Consider the following 18,922-nt stretch of genomic DNA (forward strand, 5'->3'; position numbering starts at 1 on the left):
ATGGGAGGGAATTCCCTGGCAGTCCAGTGGTTAGGACTTAGCACTCTCTCGGCCAGGGCCTGGGCTTGATCCCTGATCCCTGGTCGGGAAACAGATCCCGCAAGCTACGTAGCACGGCCAAAGAGAAAAAGAACAATAATAATTAAAAAACAGAACAGCATGGCTACAGAAAACATACGATGTTGAGTGAATGCAAGATGTATGTGTGCTTTGAGCAGGAAATTAAGTTTGTTAGAGATTTTTTCCCCTGGGTTTCATATATGCAAATATATATTTTGTTTTATTCTTTCCTGTAGCTTCAAAACATTTATTAAATATGTGTAATCAGACACTGAAAGAAGTTCATCATTGAAATTTGTTTGCTCTTTATTGTGGAGACAGAAGTGAAATAACCAAACTATAAAAACATTGTTTTCATCAGATTATGTTGAATAATGAAAAAGGTTAATTTTTTAAATTAATTTTTATTTTATATTGTAATACAGTTGATTTACAATGTTGCGTTAGTTTCAGGTGTGAGAAAATTTCCTTTTATCTATGCCTTTTTTTTTCTAATCAGTAAACCCTGTATTAGATTTTTATTCCTCTTCGGCCCTCCCCAATATGAAGTATGAATTAGAATAAAGATCTGACCCATAGAATTTTGGTTTAAAAAGTTAGTGATGTGTGACAAATTTTCCTTATATGTCTCTTTTTTTAAAAAACAGCAATTTAAGTCAGAGGCATATCAACAGCAGATAGAAATGGAGAGACTGAACCATCAGGCAGAGCTTCTGCTGAAGAAAGTAACAGAAGAAAGTGACAAACACACTGTTCAGGACCCACTGATGGAGCTGAAGTTGATATGGGACAGTCTGGATGAGAGAATCATCAACAGACAGGTAAATACCAATTTCAAGGTCGTATATTAATGTAAAATAACTATTAAAAAGTAAAATAAGGTGTTCCTGGATACAAACTTTGAAAACCCTTACATTCACTTGTTTCCTTAGAATTTTTCCTGCTTTTCATGCTATTTAAAGAATTTTTTTTCAAACTTAAAATGTAGGAGGATGTGTGATTGGGTTCATTGGCTTTGTCTGTAGACCTCTGCAGCATGGATCAATCGTTTGTTCACTTGTGTTTTATAAATGTGGGCCGTCTGTCCTGTCGGACATGTGGGTTGATCATCTTCCACCCCTCTGTCTGCAGCACAAGCTGGAGGGCGCCCTTTTAGCGCTGGGGCAGTTCCAGCACGCCCTGGACGAGCTGCTGGCCTGGCTCACGCACACCGAGGGCTTGCTCGGCGAACAGAAGCCTGTTGGAGGAGACCCCAAGGCCATCGAAATTGAACTCGCCAAGCATCACGTATGTGGCTGTTACTGCATTGTCTGTTTTCTTCTCTCTGCGTTTCTAGGGTCACCAGATGTTTCTGGTCTGTTTCTTTTTTAGGCATTTTATGGTTTTGACCCAAGTTTCTATTTGACATCTGCAACATAAGCACATTCCTTAAAAGATGATAGTCAAAATGTTTTTCTCATTGGTCAAGGTAGTTATTCTCCAAAAGAGCAAGAATGGGGAATTTCTGACTAAATTTTAGGAGGGCTGCGAGACCAACACTGGAGGGTTTAAATTTCTGATTACCCCTGTCCTTGGATGACATCGTTTTACAAGTAGTTGAGACAGCCTGACGAGTCAGTTTTCTTACAGGCTCTTGTGTGTTCCCTCCGGTCACCCTTCCCTTCACGTGTCTCCATTGTGCTTTTAGGCTTGTTGCCTATTTCTGTCTGTCTCTCTAATCATGTTGGAGCTTATCCTTGTGTTTCTTTCTCTACTTTTCACTGGCTTTTTGTGTCTCGTAGTCTTTTTCTTTCAGAGTTAGCCTTTTAAAAGTGTTTGTTATGTTGCGAAGAGTTTTTACATTTCCTGTGCTTGATTGAAAGCTTATAAATGGAAAATGTTTGCCTTGAGATACATGCAAAAGAGTTTCATATTTTTGTCATCTTTGTGACACTGGTTAATAATTCTTGGTGGAAAATTCCATCCATCTTAGTCAAGTCATGAGGTTTAATGAATAAAAGTTATGGCCCGTAGAGTTGATCCCGACATTAAGCAGGCTCTCACTCCAGTACTCTTGCCTGGAAAATCCCATGGACAGAGGAGCCTGGTAGGCTGCAGTCCATGGGGTCGCTAAGAGTCGGACACAACTGAGCGACTTCACTTTCACTTTCACTTTCATGCATTGGAGGAGGAAAGGGCAACCCACTCCAGTGTTCTTGCCTGGAGAATCCCAGGGACGGCGGGGCCTGGTGGGCTGCCGTCTGTGGGGTCGCACAGAGTCGGACATAAAGCGACTTAGCAGTAGCAGCAGCATAGAACTTTTAACATTCACATTATGTGGTATCTTATCCTGATCTTAATAAGTTTTCCTTGATTATCATATTGAAATATTTAATTATTTTACATATTAACACCATTTTAAAATAATAGGTGTCTAGGGCTTTAAGGTCATGATGTACAGTTTTTGATTATTCTTGCTTAATTCCTCTTCCTTTATGTGTTTCCTTGCAGTAATTGTTCCCTAATGTAAATTTTTCTTCTGTTTTTCCCTGGAGAAAGGGAGGGGATATTCTCATCTCTGTCCTGCCTTGTGCTCTGGTTCCTAGGCCGTGGCTTATATAGCGGGACTCCGAACATTTATAAGAATGACTTTTATAGAATTATCATTTGCTTTTATTATGAAAATATTGAGCTCTTAGCTTTTGAAAGTGGCTCCTACTGTTACCGTATCAAAATACCTGCTGCTTATAAAGATCACTCCTTACTCAGCTGACTTTATAGCTTTTGAAAAACCCTCCCTCGCCAGATGCCCCAGAACCCGAGTGAATGGAGTCAGAGAACAGTGATCACAGGTGTTTCGTGCCCTTGGCTGAAATCCTCCTGATCTGGGGTTCCCAGGGTGGGACATCCCACCCAGGATAACACACAGTGCTCTTCTTCTTTGCAACACACATCTGAGTGTAGAAAAGGATTGTCACAGACTTTTGCTAAAAATAGAGGAAGATTTCTTCTGGTTTCCAAAAACATAGCACAGTCTTCATGAAAGGAAACTATTCCTGAGCTGTTATTTGTTCTTTAAAATTCTTTTAGCCTTGCAGTTGCTTTCTGCACTTACCACTCTTGTCCATGTTAATGCAGCTAAGTGTTATTAATCTGTCCTTATATTCCCACCGGATAATAGAATAGGAAGGTATTATGCACTGGGGTCTGCGGTGGGCATTTTACGTGTGTATTTTCTAGTAAGAGAACAACTAAATGGAGTGCTGGGCTCATGCATTCCCAGTGGATGGTGAAATCTCTTTCCCTTTAATAGTAGAGCCTCCTGGGGTTCCTGTCAACTTAAGAGTTAATTCTGGCACCCTTAAAACCTGAGATGATAAAAGAATATTCTATGATCATCATTTGTTTACTTTTTAAGAGTACTAATTGTAAGACATGGGAATGTATTCATTTTATGTTCAAATATATATCAGTATATTAATATATGTTTGAAGTTGTTTACCCAAGACATGGAAATTAAGTTCAATTAAAATGAGCTTGAATCAAATGAATATTTTTGAGTCTTTTAACTATAATCTCTAGATAATGTCATCAGTTGCAAAGCTGTTCTGATGGGAAGCACAAGCAGTGTTCTCAGCACAATCATTTCAGGGGATGTTGGTAGATTGAAGATAATACTCATCAAAGCTGCAAAGCTAAGGGGAAAGAAGTCCACCATTTTAAAAAGTTCACAATATTAAAATTCTGTGTATATCATGTTTTAATTTCAAAAGGTTTCCTAACCAGGAAATAAAACAATTGCGTTAGAAGCGATAATAGTATATTACAAACTAGCAAACATAGTGTTATTGGAATGTTTTCAGGTGCTCCAGAATGATGTGTTAGCTCATCAATCCACTGTGGAAGCCGTGAATAAAGCAGGAAATGACCTAATTGAATCAAGTGCAGGAGAAGAAGCGAGCAGCCTTCAGAACAAGCTGGAGGTTTTGAATCAACGCTGGCAAAATGTTTTGGAAAAAACAGAACAAAGGAAGCAGCAGCTGGATGCTGCCTTGCGCCAGGTGAATAAGGGGATAAATCCTGAAACCTTCCGTAGTCTTCAAGATCAAGATGGCATGGCCTTCTCTGACTGGTTTTCAGACCCCTGTTTCGTTTTTATACCTTGGGGAGAGGAGTAAAAATAAGTGGGATAAAGGCGCAGAGCTGAAGAGAAGGCAGCTTTGTAGCTCTTAGCCTGGTGGTCTGATCTCCTGACGAAGAAGGGCAGGTGGTCCAGGGGCCCCTGCCGTTGTTCAGAGTGCATGGCGAGGCTTAGCAGGCTGCTTAAGCTTTGTTTGTGGCTTCAAAGTGACCATATTTGGGACCTGTCTTGAACCTCTCTCTCACTCCAGGCCAAAGGGTTCCACGGTGAAATTGAGGATCTGCAGCAGTGGTTGACCGACACCGAGCGGCATCTGTTAGCATCCAAGCCTCTGGGAGGTTTACCAGAAACAGCCAGGGAGCAGCTCAATGCCCACTTGGTAACTCTGTTGTTTCCTCCAGCTCTGGCCTCAGGTTAAGAAATTGACCATTTTGTATAGGCCCTGGTGGTAAATAAACCGTAGGTGAAGGTTTAAAGGCTGTCCAGTTTTGTAGCATAAATGTAAGTGGTTGAGAATCTGTTTTAAAGTATAGTGTGTCAATATATGAAAAACAGGTTTTAGAAGTTAGGCATTTTTTTAGAAGCAAATCTTCCCCCATAAAATGATAAACTTTTATGGATAGTAATAGGGTAAATTTTAAACTGTGGTGCCTTGAGTGAAAATAAAAATCCCAAAAGGAATCAGAATGAACTGAAAAAGTATTGCTGTGAACATGAGATGCTCACTGAGTTTCACAGAAGGCTAGAAGATGTGTTCTTGTCCTGTGAAGACAGAGTGACTTATTTGCTCCTTTGAACGTTGGTGGGGCAGTGCCTTCAACCTCACAGCCACCAGGTTTGGACAAGAGGACGCTTGTTTTTCACTGTCTGTCCCCGAGCAGTGCCTCCTGCCTGCGGGCTGTTCCCACTCAGACTGTAGCCCTGTCCTCTCTTAGGGATAAGGAAGAAAAATAATTGAACTTGAGATTCTGACTTTCTATCATGGCAGTATGGAAACATTTGACTGTCTCTGATCCTTGCCTATTCATTTCCCATCGTAATTCTACTCCAAAAGTTATAGGAGAAAGCAGTGTGTTGCAGGTGTTGGAAACTAACCCTCTTAATTTTTATATTTATGAATTTGCATCATAAATCTTTTTTAATATTCTAATGCTTACAGTTAGCATCTTAAGAAATTAAAGCAGAAGTACTTAAGGGTTTGGCAAAAGGAAAGGTCCATTGTTTGTGAAAATCTGTCCTCTCTAGTAATTCTCATGTTACTGTAAAATCCTACTAATAAAGCTGCACTTATTGGGGATAATTTTGCATTTGATGATTTGGAGAGGAAGTGCCATCCTGTAGGTGCTGTGAAGAAATACAGCAGAGGTAACATTTGTTACACAGTGGCTGTGAGCAGTTAAAATGAATCCTGTTAGTCCAGTAGAGAATTTTCTAGAGTCTATTTTCCTTGTTTTAGAAAATTATTGTGTATGTGGTTTTGTTGTTATATGTTGGGTTTTGGGTGCCACAGGAGACTCATTTGTTCACTGAAAAAGTAGTTGAACTTGGGAGTGCTTGTCTTTTCCATAAATCTGGCCATCTTCCAGTTATCTCCTTACTTCCCAAGAAGTACCTGCATAGCTGTCACAGTCCAACAAGTATAAGTTTAATGAATTCTTGAGCAAACATGCTTGAGATGTTTGTCTAATAACAGCTATTTTTTAAATGTTAATTTAGAAGAATGTAAAGGAAAAGTTGGAAAGCAAAGGACTTACCTTTAGAATATTTTATTTTAGAAAAATATCACATATCATCATGTCTGGTTTGGGTAGGATATTTAAAATGAATTTGCTGATATAATTTGCTAGATTATAAAATTCCATGATTTAAGGAATTCTAAAGAGTTACTGATTTTCATAATACTGTTTTAGTCATGTTCTTTTGAGTTCGTTCTCTTATACGTGAAGAAACCTAGAAAACTTGTGCTATTACTATTTCCTGAGATTTAGCAATATTTAGAAGCTTTGCTCTGATTAGATGATATTGTAAATATGTTTAGAGGGGGATTTTTGTAAATATGTTTAGATGATACTATAAATATGTTTAGAAAGGAACTTCTTAAGGTTTTAGAAATTACAAAGTGTTGAGGCAATAAAGTTCTAAAATTAGTAGTGATTGTCGCACATCCTTATGAATATACTAAAACACTGACTTCTAGACTTTAAAAAGGTGATTTTTATGGACTGTATCTCAATTTTTAAAATTATAAAATTGAAAGTGTTAGATAGTATATAGTTTTTCAGTGAGAGCTGTGGTTTGACTTATATTAAATCAAATCAATGGAATAGAACTGGTCTTATTTATTACATGAATGTAACTATTGTTTCATTGATCTTCCATCCTGAATCCTTTAAGGAGTATTTTTTATATTCTTTGTAGAAGATACACACTGCATTCTAGTTGAAAACTTTTAAAATGTTATACGAGAGAAGAATATTATATTCATAGGGCCACAAGTCTGGCTTCTGTGATTTCAAAGTCTGAATCATCAACTTTTGTCTTACTATACTGGGTCTTTCCTTCTATCCACTGTAAGTCTTCTGAGCATAGAATTATGTTATACAAAAAATATCATAGTTGCTGTCTCATGTCCCAGGGAGAGACTTAGAGAACCCATTTTACAGAGAGGAAGTTGAGGCTCTCTGAGGTTACGTTATGCACCCAGGGTCACAGAGCTGATTGGTTACTGTACGCTGTAACCTTTTGCAGTAGCAGTAGTTTAAAATATTGACATATGTGAGATAGATTGATGACAATAGCCCCATTTCTAGGATTTCTTGGTAGAAACAGTATGACTGTACGGTTAGGTGTTCTTTGAATATAGCAGAAAGTTCGAGTGTCAGGGTTATTTGTGAGCTGGATGGATTGATAATGTGGAAAAAGAACTCAGAGTTTGTTGTCTTAAAAGTGATGTAATTTGGGGGAATATCTCCATTTAGGAAATCTGTGCTGCCTTTGATGTTAAAGAAGAAACATATAAGAATCTGATGCAGAAAGGCCAGCAGATGCTTGCAAGATGCCCCAAATCAGCAGAGACAAATATTGACCAAGACATAAATAACTTGAAAGAAAAGTGGGAATCGGTGGAAACGAAGCTCAATGAAAGGAAAGTATGTGCCTTGATGAATACTATAGAATGAATGTCTCAGTTTCGTTGCATGAGTCTGACCTTATCTCTGAGTAAAACGTCAGTGGAACTTTTAATGACTCGTGTTTAAATTTTCTTTGTATGTGTTTGGACATTAATGGGTTCTGAAAATAGTATTCTGTCTTAACATAGGAGAGCAGAGTTGAAGGAGCCTATTCAGACACAGATAGAGAAAGGTATATCATAGATCAAGTGTTAATAGATATAGTTTAAGCCTGTGAACCACTTGAATTCTGAGTGGTTAAATAATTTTAATCACACTTTTTAAGCAAAAGGCAGGCCATATGTAGGCTTGGGGTAGGGGGAGGGAGACCAAGAAAATGAAATGAATTGTATATATAAAAATAAGCACTTATGCAACAGAAATCTTTGAGAGGGAATTAAAAATATTAATCATATAAAAATGATAGGCTTGGAATACTAGATCATGTGCCTTCACCAACAGAGCATAATGTATATATATTTCATAGTATTTTGACCCCCAAAATGAGTTGTATGCATGTCAAATTTTCTTTTTCTACATTCTGCTTTGTAATTATGTTCTGTTGCAGATTGTTCCCAAGCCATAATTTTAGTGTATATAAATTCTTTTTTACCTGCAGTGAGATGCTTCTCACTCTACTTGAAGGGGGTTAGCCAGTATTCAAAAACTGTCTGGGAGAGATGCAGAAATACACAGACTATGCAGAAATACAGCGTGGATGGAAAGGAGATCTGTCAGAGAGTGGTTACACTGGGGGAAAGCACCTTGAATACCACAGAATGCTCAATAATCCATCTTTACAGGTTAAACTGGAAGAGGCTCTCACCTTGGCCATGGAGTTCCACAACTCCCTCCAGGACTTCATCAACTGGCTCACCCAGGCGGAGCAGACCCTCAACGTGGCTTCCCGGCCCAGCCTGATCTTGGACACTGTCTTGTTTCAAATCGATGAACACAAGGTAAAGCTGCAGCCCTGATGTAGAGCACTTAACTCTCAGACGTTTTTAGACACCAGGCTGTTTTAATGGGAAAAGCGTACATTTGGTGGTTTGACTACTGTCTTTTGTCCTTTGAGACCAGCTCATCATCCCAGAAGCATTTCAAGATCCATTTTTCCTTACCATGCTTTTTTCTTTTTTGGAAAGGTCTTTGCCAATGAAGTCAATTCTCACCGAGAGCAGATCATAGAGCTGGACAAAACTGGAACCCACCTGAAATATTTCAGTCAGAAGCAAGATGTCGTTCTCATTAAGAATCTGCTTATCAGCGTACAGAGTCGCTGGGAGAAAGTGGTGCAGCGCTTAGTGGAGAGAGGAAGATCTTTGGATGAAGCAAGGAAGAGGGCCAAGCAGGTAAACCTCTGTAAAGATCCTCTGAACTCGTCAGTGACTCAGTTAGGTTATTAAATGGATGCTATGTTATTAAAGTCCTTTTATGGCAGGCTGTGCCTTGTGTAGCTGTCATGGCCTGGGGCCAAGGTGTTTATTTCCTACAAGGAGCGTGGCCTGAGTCTGGAGGATGACTTCACTTTCTGAGCTGGCAGCAGCCCCAAGCCCTGGGGATCAGCCTTGGAGGGACTGATCTTAGCTTGATCTCACTGATGGACCCTTATCATCAGGGCTCGAAAAGAGCCTCCATAGTTCTGTTGTTGGTTCTATTTGTTTTCTTTGTCCTTCCAGCATCCACTCAGAGTGAGGCAGTCTATTACACTGCTATGGCTGTGTAGCTCTAAAACCAGGCTCTCTCCCCACGGGCCCCCACGCAGCTTTCTGAAGGTGTGCTCTGGGTCTGAGCTACTACCAGGGTCCTCTTCTCCTCTCCCAGTCTGTGCACTTGTTGGCAAGCCTTCCTTTCTTCTCTGGTTGGATACCGCTCCATCCGACTTTGAAATGAACTGTTTGAATCTTGGGGGGGGGCTGGTTTTTTAATCTAAAGAATCTCACAAGGAGCTTTTCTTCCTTCCTTTATCTGTCGTTAATATTCTGTTCTAGACTGAACGCTGAAAAGTACAGTGATACATTTCTGTACTCCAGGGAAGAAGGAAGATGCACCCCCCTGACTTGGCATATAGCTTTGATTTTTCACTCGGAACTTCTTGGAATAACATCTTTATCATGACTCTTTCTAACCCATTCATTTGCACTTGTCTGGCATTGGTGTTGGGTTGGTTATTTGGGGAGCGAGGTTCAGTTGGGCGATGCAGTAGATGACCTGGGAGTCCAGTGTTGGAGCATTTCAAGCAGTCAGCATGACATGTTTAAAGGCTTGCGAAATGACAAATTGAATTGTGATAGGATTACAGGCCGCGTGTCTCCTTTTGAGTGGGAAGTGTGGTGTGTTCCATGTTATAAGTGCGTCTCTGGAATGGAATCAGCCTGGATGTTTTTGTAGGACAGCACTCAGGCCAGACCTGCCATGTCTCCTCCCGCCTGTGCAGCTCCATCGGCTGTACTGGACGCACTCTGAGTTAGGAACGTCTGATCACCAAAGCCTCTTCATATCAGTTGCCGATCGGCCACTGTCTTCCACCTTTCTCTATTGAGTCCATCTTATTTTCTCAATTTGTTCAGTTAAACATGTAAGGGTACTGTTCTCCGTGCAGAGGGATGTTGTTTCTTCTATTTGAGTGACTTCAGAACAGTTTTGAGAGCAGAACCAGTCTCAGAACGTGTACATTTATGTCCTCGTACTTACTGCTTGGTTGTTACAGGCTGTGCTGTCTGCAGATGGCCGGGCACCATCGTCAGCTGTTTATTTATTTACTCTGTTATCTCACGTTTGGCTCAGATCTTGGCTGCAGTTCTCTGACTTGGGCAATCTGTGTGGCTGTTCTGGCCTCTCTGTTTTCATTGCTGAGTTGATTACCCCTGGGGAGGGGCCTGGGGAGAGGTCTCTAACGAGATGGTCTCCCCTGGACCTTTGCTGCCTTGCCATTTTGTGCTGTCACTGAGCTTGTTGTCAGAAGTCTTTTTGTTATTTCACTGTTCATGTTCTTTGATAGAAAGCAGACTATATTTTGATTGCTCAAGTTTTTGCTATGTTTCTGTTCCCTTGAGTTCCTTAGAAGAAATAATTTGTAACCAGTTTCCCAGTTTGGTATCCAGAAACAGTACCAGCTGAAATCAAATATTGGATCAGCCAAAAAGTCCATTCAAGCTTTTCCATACCATCGTATGGAAAAACCCAAACGAACTTTTTGGCCAACTCAGTGTATATAGCACCAGAATAGTTCAAGGTTGAAGACAGACAGAATTCTGTTTTACTAGAAGTCAGGTACGGTGGGCACTCTTATATATAAAGCCAACATGGGAGGCTCAGGCTTTGATGGGAGGGTTCAGAGAGCAACAAGAAAGACACTGAACTGTCCTTGCATTAAATAGGAATGTAATGGCCCCTTTTTGTTAAAAATGAATGTACAAACTTTATCCTTTTTGTACCCCTCTCTTATCATAGGAATTAAACACCTGAGAAGTAAACCCAGATCTGTCAGGAGACAACAACAGAAGCCTACATTATTGTTTTTTTATTATTTTATTGAAGTATAGTTGATTTACAATGTTGTGGTTAATTTCTGCTGTGCAGCAGAGTGACTCAGTTACGCATATATATATTCTTTTTCATTATGGATTATCACAGGATATTGAACAGAGTTCCCTGTGCTGTACAGCAGAACCTTATTGTTTGTCCATCCCATATGTAACAGTTTGCATCTGCTAATCCCAGTCTCGCCAATTCTTCCCTTCCTCGCCCTCCCCCTCAGCAGCCACAAGTCTGTTCTCTGTCTGTGAATCTGGTTTGTTTTGTAGAATGTTCATTTGTGTCATATTTTAGATTCCAATCAGAACAGCATTCAGAAAGCCAAATGAAAAAAAAAAAAAATGAAAGCAATAGGAGAGACCTATGGGATAACATAAAGCATGCTGGTCTATATTTAGTTAGTTATTAAGCAAAAGAAGGGGTTGGGGGTGTTCTGCCTGATCTCCCTGCCTCCCCAAGCCCTACTTCTGTTTCTGTTAAGGCTGACTGTGTTTGAATGAGTTGTAACAAAGTGACCGTGGGGCGTGACCATAGAAGCATTAACAAGATGTTTTGCAATCTGCTGATGAAAATATTCTTTCTCCTTCTTCTTCAAGGAAAACTTTGAATAAATAATTTCTTACATTTCTGTTACTATTAGTTTCTGTTTAAAAATGTATTCAATTTCAAATCTAGTGAGTGTGCCCGACTGGACAAAGATGTGAATTTCTTTTACAGTTCCATGACGCTTGGAGTAAGCTTATGGAGTGGCTGGAAGAGTCAGAAAAGTCTCTGGATTCTGAACTGGAAATTGCCAACGACCCAGACAAAATCAAAACACAACTGGCACAGCATAAGGTGGGTGGGCAGCTAAAGGAAGCACATTGTGTCATTGTACGTCTCAAGGTCACTTTGAAATTCTTATCTGATTGCGTGTTTATTCATCACAAGAGAAGAAAGGCTGTCCAATGTGGACTCATACTAAATTTAAAACCGCTTGCCCTTCTTGTTGATCAAAGAGCAGTAGTATCTTTACTCTCCAAGAATCATTCCATTATGATTCCAGGATTAGCTGTTAAAGGAAAACACACAAGATTAAAACCAGATCTTTAACTATCTAAAATAATACATGAAGGATTTCCAGAGGTTGAACATTGGTACCTCAGTTTATCACAACTACCTTGTCTTGTCATTTCCTTCATAGCCATGCAGAAGATAATTGTGTACTGAAAAGAATGTTTTGCCATGTAGATTGCTCTAAACAGTGCAGTGGGGAAAATTGGTTGCCTCATCCTAAGTTGGTATTATTGTGTATGTGTGTGAAATTTCACCCCTTTCCTCAAAGGGACATGGTCACCGGCTTCCCTGTGCAGACAAGAAGATATGGGAACAACGTTTTTTGTATTTTCTAATGTATATATCCAATCACATGCCATTCAAAGACCACTTCCCCATTCTCCCCAGCACTTTTTAATTTGGGTCTTCCTATATATTACTCTGTTTGTAATGTGATCATCAGCCCTCAGGGTGAGGATGTGTGTTGAAGGAGCATGTTCCTTCAACGGGTTTGTAATTTTAGGTTTTACATGTAAATCATTGCTTGGAACATGATAATTTTTAAAAGGCTGTGAGAAATTGGTTGATGTAAGTTTTATCGTCATCATGAAGTTCTAGCCATCGTGTTTATCCAGGCTGGTGGCTCCATTCATGGGTGTTACTGACTGCAGGGGTCGGGATGCTGGGATCATGGGGGCCCTTTCTTTGGCTGGATGAGGGGTTGCGAGTGGCTTGTCCTGCTGGCCCCTCTGCATCTTCCCAAGAGCTGCCCCTCCAGCACTGGCAGCCCAGAAACAGGGACCAGCACCCTCCCTGCCCTTCTCAGAGTACACTGACCGCCTGATATGAACGTAAGCATAGACGTGGAATTATGAAGTCTGATGAAAGCACGTTACATATTTAACATAGGAAGTCCTGGGCATACAAATGTGTGCAGAACCCTATTAGATTCTCTTTTTCCTAGTATGACCTCTCATGGTCACCCTTCTCTGAGATAAGGATACAAGGTACATTAAGCCAGTTTTAAAAGAAGTCTTTTCTCTTTATCATTTGGATATGTTTAAAAACGTTGACTCTGTCCTGTATTCAGCTATAACATTTGTTATGTATCTGATGTGTGAGGAGATAAACACACATGTCAATACCATGATTCTAAATCTAGCATTCTATTAGGAATAACAGGAAAAAATAATAATAACAGAAAACAAACTACAAAAATAGATAGTGGAATGAGTACATGAGTGTGTGCCAAGCTGCTTCAGTCGTGTCTGACTCTGTGCGACCCCATGGACTGTAGTCTGCCAGGAGGCCCCTTTGTCCATGGGATTCTCCAGGCCTGAATACCGGGATGGGTTGCCATTTCCTTCTCCAGGGGCTCTTCCTGACTCGGGGATAGAAGCTGGGTCTCTTACGCTGCCCGCACTGGCAGGCAGGTTCTGTACCACTGGTGCCACCTGGGAAACTTACTGCCAAAAATAAAGTCATTCTGGACTTTAAGTCATAATTGCTCTGAGTACTAGCTACCTTTTCCTCTCCAAACTGTCTTGGGTCTCTCAATAGTTTATTAGCAATTCCTTTTTATCATCACTGTTTATATTGTTTGCAGTTTATATCTACATGAGATTCAGGATTGGTTTTGCTTGGAACCTGTTCTTGTGGTAATGGTAGGTGCTCTGAAAGACACTTGGATTCTGCGAAAAGTGAATCCTTCCGTTTGAAAGTGTAAAGACTCTGCTCTCCCCTGGCGTGTTCCCGTGTTGTGCACGCTGCAGCGCCTGACTCAACGATGGCCCGTGTCTCCGCTTATTTGTCCGGGGTTTTTCACTGTCTCTTACCCATTTGTGGATTGGTCCCGAGTAGACATGCGCACTGTTTTCTTGTTGAACACGTAGGAGTTTCAGAAATCCCTCGGAGCCAAGCATTCTGTGTACGACACCACCAGTAGGACCGGGCGTTCCCTGAAGGAGAAGACCACCCTGGCTGACGACAACCTGAAGCTGGACGACATGCTGAGTGAGCTCCGGGACAAGTGGGACACCATCTGCGGGAAGTCGGTGGAGAGGTGAGACGCTCCCGACGGCGGCCGCTCGCCGTGCTGGACCCGGCGGACTCCGGGCCTGGTGCCTTGCAGGGAGGGCTGGGGCCCCTGAATACGTGCCTCCTGTGCCTGGAGAGCGCCTGCTCACCCTGGAGGCGTTGCTGTCCATTACTATTTGTCTCTAAGGGCTCAGTTCATTCAAAATGACCTCCCCCTCTGCGCCTCCCACCGCCCCTGCCATGGGACTGGCCCCCAGGTCTGCCATTGTCCTCCTCACACCCATCCCCACATCCCAGCAGACCTGTGTGCTTAGAGCAGAGTGGGTTCTTGGGGCCTCCCTGCCCATAGCCTTAGGGACCAGCTCTCGAGTGTGGACCAGGACACGGGCTCCTCACTGCGCTCAGCAGCGTCCTCCCAGCCTGGCCCCACCGCCCCTTCCTGTCTCCTGCCTCCTCTTCCTCACGTATCAACCAGGAAAAACCCAAAGCTTCGAATAGTTTTTAAGCACCTGAGAAAGTAAAATAGCGGTTGCAGAGTTTGTGCACGCACGTGTGCTCGGTTGCTTAGTTGTGTCCGACTCTGTGCGACTCTGTGGACTGCAGCCCAGCAGGCTCCTCTGTCCATGGATTCTCCAGGCACTGGTGCTGCTGCGGGCTGCCGTTTCCTCCTCTCGGGGATCTTCCCGAGCCAGGGATCACTTCTGCGCCTCTTGTGTCTCCTGCATTGGCAGGCAGGTTCATGTTGCTTATGAATGCTTTCAAGTTTCTCATCCAGAGTTGGTCTAATTGCTTTTGTCAGTGTCCAAATTAAACAGCCTATTATATATTTCACTCTAGGAGCTTCATCATGTTTTTATGGTTACTTTAAAAAAAAAATCTTTAAAATCGTCTCCAGTCTCAGAAGGTTACAGCTTTTTGCAATGTCCTCTAAATGATTTCACAGCATTTTGTAAGGCATTCTTGCAGAGACAGACAGGCCCAGTGATGAACAGACGCCTGAGTGGCAGGCGTTAGCGGTGGGGCATGGTGACCACATAGCCAGCTGAGGGGCTTTGGGGTGATAGACTGTGTCCTGATTGCGATGACGTTACATGAATACAGACGTTACGTGAATACAGTGTTTAAATCCACGGAACTGTACCTCTGCAGACTCAAACGTACTGCGTGACTCCTGAAAATGTACATTTTTTCATGGAAAAGGCAGATTTTCATGACGAAAGCAAAGGGTCCATGATTTCCAGAGGTGATGATGAGGGACATTTCCTGGAATAGATGCCATGTATTTAAGGGATAAAAAAGAAAATTTGAGAGAAATTTTGTTATTTTTTTAGGAAAGCAGAGAAACCACAGTGAATCCTAGTATGCTCCTTTTTCTCTTGAGGTCTGCCCAGCCTTCGCAGATGGATTTTAGATGTTCCGTTCTTAGAGGGTGGCTTTTTTGTTGCCCAGATTGATTGTTTTCCATTTTTCCCGCCAGACAAAACAAATTGGAGGAAGCCCTCTTATTCTCTGGGCAATTCACGGACGCCCTGCAGGCCCTCATTGACTGGCTCTACAGGGTCGAGCCCCAGCTGGCCGAGGACCAGCCTGTCCATGGAGACATCGATCTGGTGATGAATCTGATCGATAATCACAAGGTATGATTATCCGGGACATGTTATTTTATCTCGTCTGATTATTCTGAATATAGAGGGAACTGTAATTACTTCATTGAGCCTTTTAAGATCTAGAGACTGTGTGTCACGCTGCGTCATAGTCTTTAATATTGAAATACGTAGGCCTCTGAGCAGAATCACGAAGTCCGCTTTAAAAGCCATGCAGGAAAATTGCTTTAGTATCAGTGAAATACTTTGGTTTTACATTTCCACATCTGATACCTTGCTAGAATTTGGGAAGTGATTTCATTGTCTGCCACTTTAAAGAGCTTTATAAGAATGTTTTATTATCTTTAGTTAATGCATTTAAGTAATTGTGTGATGCAATTTGAAATCACGCATGCGGTGACCTGGAACTAGGTCGTTGCTGAAATACCATGTTTGTGACATGCGCTGCATCACAGATCGGTGTCTCTGTTTTCAGGAACTGTGTTAGCCTTGTCCCCTGGACCTGTAGCAGTTCATGAGATAACCGCGTGAGCCATCAGGGATTTGATGACTACTTTAAGAAAAATGGTTTCCTTGCTATCTCCTGATATGTATGTTAAACTGTTGTAGAAGTCAGAGGTGATATTTGAGACTCCCACTGATACTGAGTGTGAGGTCTTCGATTAGGATCAAATGCTGTTAAAACTTAAAGAATCTTGAAAACAACATGAGGCCTGGTACTCTTGTAGGGTTGTTAGGCGCATGCACAGTTACAACACTCCACTTGAATTCATATATAATTCTCTATAATTTTGCAGTTCAGAAACTTTAGTTAATTTTAAATGTTCTCTTTACACCTTCCTGGTTATGCTGTTTTGATCTTATCTGTTAGTTTTAAAATAACTGGTGTTTTGCATATTTGTTTGCCTTTTTCTCATTCCATAATCACGTTATATTCATAGAAGGGAATTTGTTAGGTTTGAGCATGAACAGGAATTAAGAGAATAGATGAAGAGCATCAATCAGGTCTACAAACATGTTAAAAGCTTTAAATTATGTTGCTTTGCCTATACTGAGACAAATGTTTTGTGGGTGATTTTAATGCAGTCTTTCCCATCCCCTGGCACTCATTCAGTGAGTAATGAATAATGTAATGTTACTTTGTACATAAATGCCGTTTTTATAAGCTCACTGTCTAAATATTTACTCCCCTAGGCACTTGCCAGGTTTTTTATATACCAAAGGTCAACAAGAATGAATTAATCATTCAGCATTAGTAATACAATTGAAAGGCCCAATAAGAAGTTAACGTATGCGAGTGCATTGGAAGGTCTACTCAGAACCGCTGGGCTACTCGTATCACAAATGGAAGCATTAGAGCCTGTACCTTGGATCTGTGTGTGTGTGTGTGTGTGTGTGTGTGTGTGTGTGTGTTTATCTACGGGTACGCCTCATTTAACACTGTCAGTGTGAAGTCAGCAAAGAACTCATCACGCTGTTTTTGGATTATTTTCAACAGGCTCGCTTTTGTGAATGATCCAAGTATCAGACTAGAAACTCATGGATAGAGTCAAAAGGATAAAATGTGCTTGGTAGTGTTCGTTTGTGATGACTTTTTAGAAAAATAAGTTGATTTTAGTTTATAAAGGAAGATGGTTATTTGAAAGATCTGGTTGCAGACAGACTCTTAGGGTCAGAAATGGGTTCATTTTGTGGCCAAAGAAGTCATTTTAACCCCTGGCAAATCAGCACCAGAACTGGGCGAGAAAGAAGAATAAAAAGCTTTTTCTTCAAGGTGACAGATGAGGGGTTGAGCTTCTAAAACCTGTCCTCATGAGTTAGTGCCCAGGGTGCTATGAAAGATGCGACAGAGGATTGTTAGAAGGAAAAAGGCTGCGTGCCAGCCCCGCTGGGCTCCCTGCCCTTCTCCTCGAGTCAGTCTCTGAGGCGCGTTTGCTGGTGGAGAGCAGTCTGGTGGCCAGCACAGGGTGACGGAGTCCAGAGCAGCTGGAACACCCTCACAAAGAATCACAGAGACAGTCTGACGCATTTTGTTTTCTGAAGGTTGTTTATTTGGCCTCACCATGTGGCACACGTTGGGATCTTAGTTCCCCAACCAGGGATCAAACCCTTGCCCCTGCAGTGGAAGCCCAAAGTCTTAGCCACTGGACTGCCAGGGAAGGCCTGAATTTGATGCATTGATGCATGGGATTGAAATAAAGAGGGTGCCCACCAGTATTTAAACCCAACATATTATTTAAGAAGGAACATTCACTCAGGAAGGCATTACAAGGTTGATCAAATTGATGTAAGCCCGGACTTGACAGGAGTGGTGTGACTTGTCTTATTTTCTGAAATTCTGCAGAAAACCCGAGTCGTTAAACCGTAGGTGTTGGAGAGCCGTGCATGATGTTGGGTGCACGTGCCTGTTTCATATAGTATGTGTTACTGTTTGGGCTTGGCAATTAAAAGTTCGTTTTAACAAATTTGCTCCCAGGTCTTCCAGAAGGAGCTGGGGAAGAGGACCAGCAGTGTGCAGGCGCTGAAGCGCTCGGCCCGGGAGCTCATAGAGGGCAACCAGGATGACTCCTCCTGGGTCAGGGTCCAGGTGCAGGAGCTGAGTACACGCTGGGAGACTGTGTGCGCCCTGTCCATCTCCAAGCAGAGCCGCCTCGAGGCTGCCCTGCGCCAGGTAAAGTCCTGTGCTCAACTGCCAGCGGTGCCCCCTTGTCTCAGCTGGGATACTCAAGGGAGGAAGTTCTTAGAGCATCCTTCCATACCTTCTCCCACGTACCATCTCCTCTCAATTTCAGTGACTCACAGAGTGAGGTTTTCTAATCTTCCCATAAAAGTGCTGGTGGAGCCTTTTTTCAGCAAAAACATTAAGATGGGCTGCCATTCCCTGCAAATCAGATGGTTAAAATGGTGAACTGTTCTTCCTACAGGCATTTCCAACAGATTTTCCTACATTTGTAAAATGCAGCACCATGTGTCTTTCTCTTTTTCCTGGGAATCATGGATATAATGAATCAGTTTAAATATAAGAGTTGTTTTTTTTTTTCCCATGGAGAGGAAGATTTGACTCTACTAACAAGCATATTTGCGAATCTCTTTTGGGCACACGTGCACCCTTAGGCGGAGGAGTTCCACTCGGTGGTCCACGCCCTCCTGGAGTGGCTGGCAGAAGCCGAGCAGACGCTTCGTTTCCATGGTGTTCTCCCAGACGATGAGGATGCTCTCCGGACTCTCATCGACCAGCATAAAGTGAGTTACATGAATGCTCAGTAAAAAATAAGTGAGAAAGCCAAACAAAATAGAGAAAATGAATTCCTGATTGCAAATACCAGCTGCGTGAATATCTTCGTTTCTGAGAAGTAGTG

At 41.9% G+C, this 18,922-nt stretch overlaps 1 protein-coding gene across 25 annotated transcripts in view; it reads left to right on the plus strand.

Annotated features, from left to right (window-relative positions):
• The window catches only part of DST (dystonin), a 520,430-nt gene that overhangs the window by 476,255 nt on the left and 25,253 nt on the right, over positions 1-18,922 (plus strand). For all 25 annotated transcript variants that reach the window (XM_027524344.1, XM_027524350.1, XM_027524347.1 and 22 more), the window contains 12 exons: positions 708-881; positions 1,192-1,347; positions 3,903-4,100; positions 4,431-4,559; positions 7,159-7,329; positions 8,154-8,309; positions 8,496-8,702; positions 11,605-11,724; positions 13,815-13,984; positions 15,437-15,596; positions 18,040-18,234; positions 18,678-18,806. In XM_027524344.1, coding sequence (XP_027380145.1) covers positions 708-881; positions 1,192-1,347; positions 3,903-4,100; positions 4,431-4,559; positions 7,159-7,329; positions 8,154-8,309; positions 8,496-8,702; positions 11,605-11,724; positions 13,815-13,984; positions 15,437-15,596; positions 18,040-18,234; positions 18,678-18,806 — 1,965 coding nt within the window. The remainder of the gene's footprint in view (positions 1-707; positions 882-1,191; positions 1,348-3,902; positions 4,101-4,430; positions 4,560-7,158; positions 7,330-8,153; positions 8,310-8,495; positions 8,703-11,604; positions 11,725-13,814; positions 13,985-15,436; positions 15,597-18,039; positions 18,235-18,677; positions 18,807-18,922) is intronic.

Source organism: Bos indicus x Bos taurus, chromosome 23 (genome assembly GCF_003369695.1).
Source record: "Bos indicus x Bos taurus breed Angus x Brahman F1 hybrid chromosome 23, Bos_hybrid_MaternalHap_v2.0, whole genome shotgun sequence".
In the NCBI taxonomy this organism is placed as follows: Eukaryota; Metazoa; Chordata; class Mammalia; order Artiodactyla; family Bovidae; genus Bos; species Bos indicus x Bos taurus.